Genomic DNA, 2,929 nt, shown 5'->3' on the forward strand with positions numbered 1-2,929 from the left:
CACATCCTTGGTAGTACCACCCTCAACTTGTATCCCCACACAGCGGCCTTGTTTGTTAAGACTCGTGTTTCGGAAGCATAGAGAGGTTTGTAACCACAAAAGCCTTCTCGGCCTTGGGGAGGTGAATATAGTAGTATAGAGTTGAGAGAGGGTTGTAACTGCAAAAGTAGCCTCCTTCACTGTAGTGGCCTTCTCGACCTTGGGGAGGTGAATAGTTAAAAAATAAAAATAAAAATAGTACTGAATAACCTGTCTAAAAGTGCTTAGATCTGTCATTGATAAGTCACATGGGCCACCACAATATTTTTTTTTTCACTTTTCATCCATGTAATTGTAGCCTTAACTTTCGGCATTTTCATAGATTATAATATATGTAAACTGTATTAAAATATAACATTTAGAGTCATGGGTCGCGGTGTGACTTTTTTGTGGGGGCCAAATCACCAAAAAACCCTAAAAAACTTACTATTAAAAACCTGCTTTGTAAAAAAAAACAAAATCAGGACTTGAGTAAAACCATTAGTTCCTTCGACTAAATTAAGTAAAACCATTAGTGGTTCCTTCAAAAAGCTTTATATTTTAATTTACTTCAGAAGTTGTAAAAGAAAACTTAGGTAATATTAAACAGGTAAAAACATTACTCTAAATATAATAATCATAAGTATTTACTTTTGATATTAAACGATTTCTTTAAATTGCAATTTTATTTTTGAACCAACTTTTAAATACTTTATATTTGATTTTAAAATCAACTTTTAAAAACAAACAAGATACAAGATACTTTTAAATACAAACAAGAACTTTAAATTTAAATGCGTGTAAATGATTTAGTAAAAATTTATTGGCTTCTTAAAACAATTGTGCTTTTTAAAAAATCGTTCATTGGTTACTTTATAAATTTGAAATGAGATATTTTAAAATGAGATTACTGCACTTAAAATAAAATATTTCAATGTTTGAAAATAACAATCTAATAAAACTAGTCTAAAATTATGACTAAAATGTAAATCTGCAGGCCATTTTTAAACTAGGATACTTGAGATTTGGCAAAACCTCATTTCTAACCTAGACACAGTAACCGCAACATTACGCAACTCAAAATTCAAAAAAAAAAAGCTAAAATTGATTTACCCTAATAAATATATACATATATATATATATATATATATATATATATATATATATATATATATATACATATATATATATATATGTGTGTTTGTGTGTATTTATGTAATTAATAACGTATGTATGTATATATCGGTTAGGCTCAGTACTTTCCGGCCGGATATACTTAGCAATAACTCAAAAAATTCTTTATGAATTAATTTGAAATTTTTTTTATAATTTAATTTAATTTTATAACATAATTTAATTTATTGTACCATTTAAAGAGTTTAATCACTTGGTACAGATTTCAAAGGACTCTTAGAAAGTAATCAAATTTTTTTGAGAGTAGCCAAATTTTTTTGAGAGTTTGATGATAGTTGCATATTGTAATGTTTTGTCTTCTTATTTATTATAAAAAAGAGAATTGCTTTAATATTTGTTTGATATTTATTTCTATATCTATATGTTAAATTGTTACAACTAGTTATTATACTAACTGGCTTGGATCTTGCTTTTAGTGACCTTTTTTGATGCTGCTATCCTTTTTTGCTTAAATTTTTTTTAATCTTTCACTGATTTGCTACCTTTTAACAAGATTTCTTCCACAATTGCCAATAACTCTCGATAATGCGCTGCTCAAGGCAGTTATGAGGATTTGAATCAATTGGGACGATTTTGATGCGGTTATGATTGTACCACTTGATTGTCTTCTTGAAGTAGTGATCATTGCCAAATAGGGCCAATAGATAACTGCCTTGCTAAGTTTGTTAATAAATGACAAAAGACGTTTCTAAAGACATTCAGTGATTTACAAATTGGAAGTTTTTTGAGAGATGAATGGAGCACTCTTAAGGCCAAAAGAGAAAATCACTTGCCACACGGATCTTAGAAGCAAACTTTTCAGTCTCTTTTTAGTTACTGACATAGAAACCTTTTGAATGATAATAATATTTATGGCCGAACTGTGAGGAATCTTTTTTGCAGTACGTTTCATTGTTCTCAATAATGCATACATTTTCTTGGTTAAAAAGTTTGACAAGCTTTGTTGTACATTGAATTGCTTCTAATTCTTTTTAAATTGATTGCATCAAAGTGATTAAGTTCACTTTGTCAACAAAACCTTTTATTTTTCCACCGCCTCTTATTTTTTTGATAGTTTGGTATCTTCTTGTATCGCATTAATATATCTCCCAATGAAGATTTAGTAACTTTTGATAATTTAGCAATTGTTAAATGTGAGGTTGGATTTTGATAGAAAATTTCCAAAACTTTTTTCTGATTATTCAATTGTTTACTCATTTTAAACTTATAAACTAATAGTATTAGTAAAACACCAATATAATTAAATATATATGAACATAGAATGTCATTATAAAAAAAAAAATTATTTGTGAAGTATTTCTTAAGTTATTGCTATCTATCTATCTATCTATATCTATCTATCTATCTATATCTATATATATATATATATATATATATATATATATATATATATATATATATATATATATATATATATATGTATATATAAACATATTCAACCGGAAAGTACTGAGCCCAACCAATACATAATTTTAAGTTTATTGTTTTTATAAAATTTATAATTTAGAAATTATGAAAAAGCTTGCGAAATAGCATTCGAAACAAAATCTCTTGACAGTCTAAACTTTCTGAGTGTGAAATGTGCAAGTAATAAAAAGATATTGGAAAGAATAAACAGTTATCGCTCTCAACTCATTCAAAAGCAATAACCTACTATAAATTTTTTTATATTTTTCATAATTTATATTTTTGATAAAAAGAATTTAAAAACCTCTCA

The 2,929-nt window shown here is 26.9% G+C and overlaps 1 protein-coding gene across 1 annotated transcript in view; it reads left to right on the forward strand.

Annotated features, from left to right (window-relative positions):
* Positions 1-2,929, forward strand: part of LOC101234531 (vacuolar protein sorting-associated protein 16 homolog) — an 81,900-nt gene extending 78,971 nt beyond the window's left edge. Inside the window, exon 21 of the mRNA XM_065811044.1 lies at positions 2,720-2,929. Within this exon, the coding sequence (XP_065667116.1) occupies positions 2,720-2,861 (142 nt within the window). The 3' untranslated portion in view covers positions 2,862-2,929. The remainder of the gene's footprint in view (positions 1-2,719) is intronic.

The sequence above is a fragment of the Hydra vulgaris genome, chromosome 11 (genome assembly GCF_038396675.1).
Source record: "Hydra vulgaris chromosome 11, alternate assembly HydraT2T_AEP".
Taxonomy (NCBI): Eukaryota; Metazoa; Cnidaria; class Hydrozoa; order Anthoathecata; family Hydridae; genus Hydra; species Hydra vulgaris.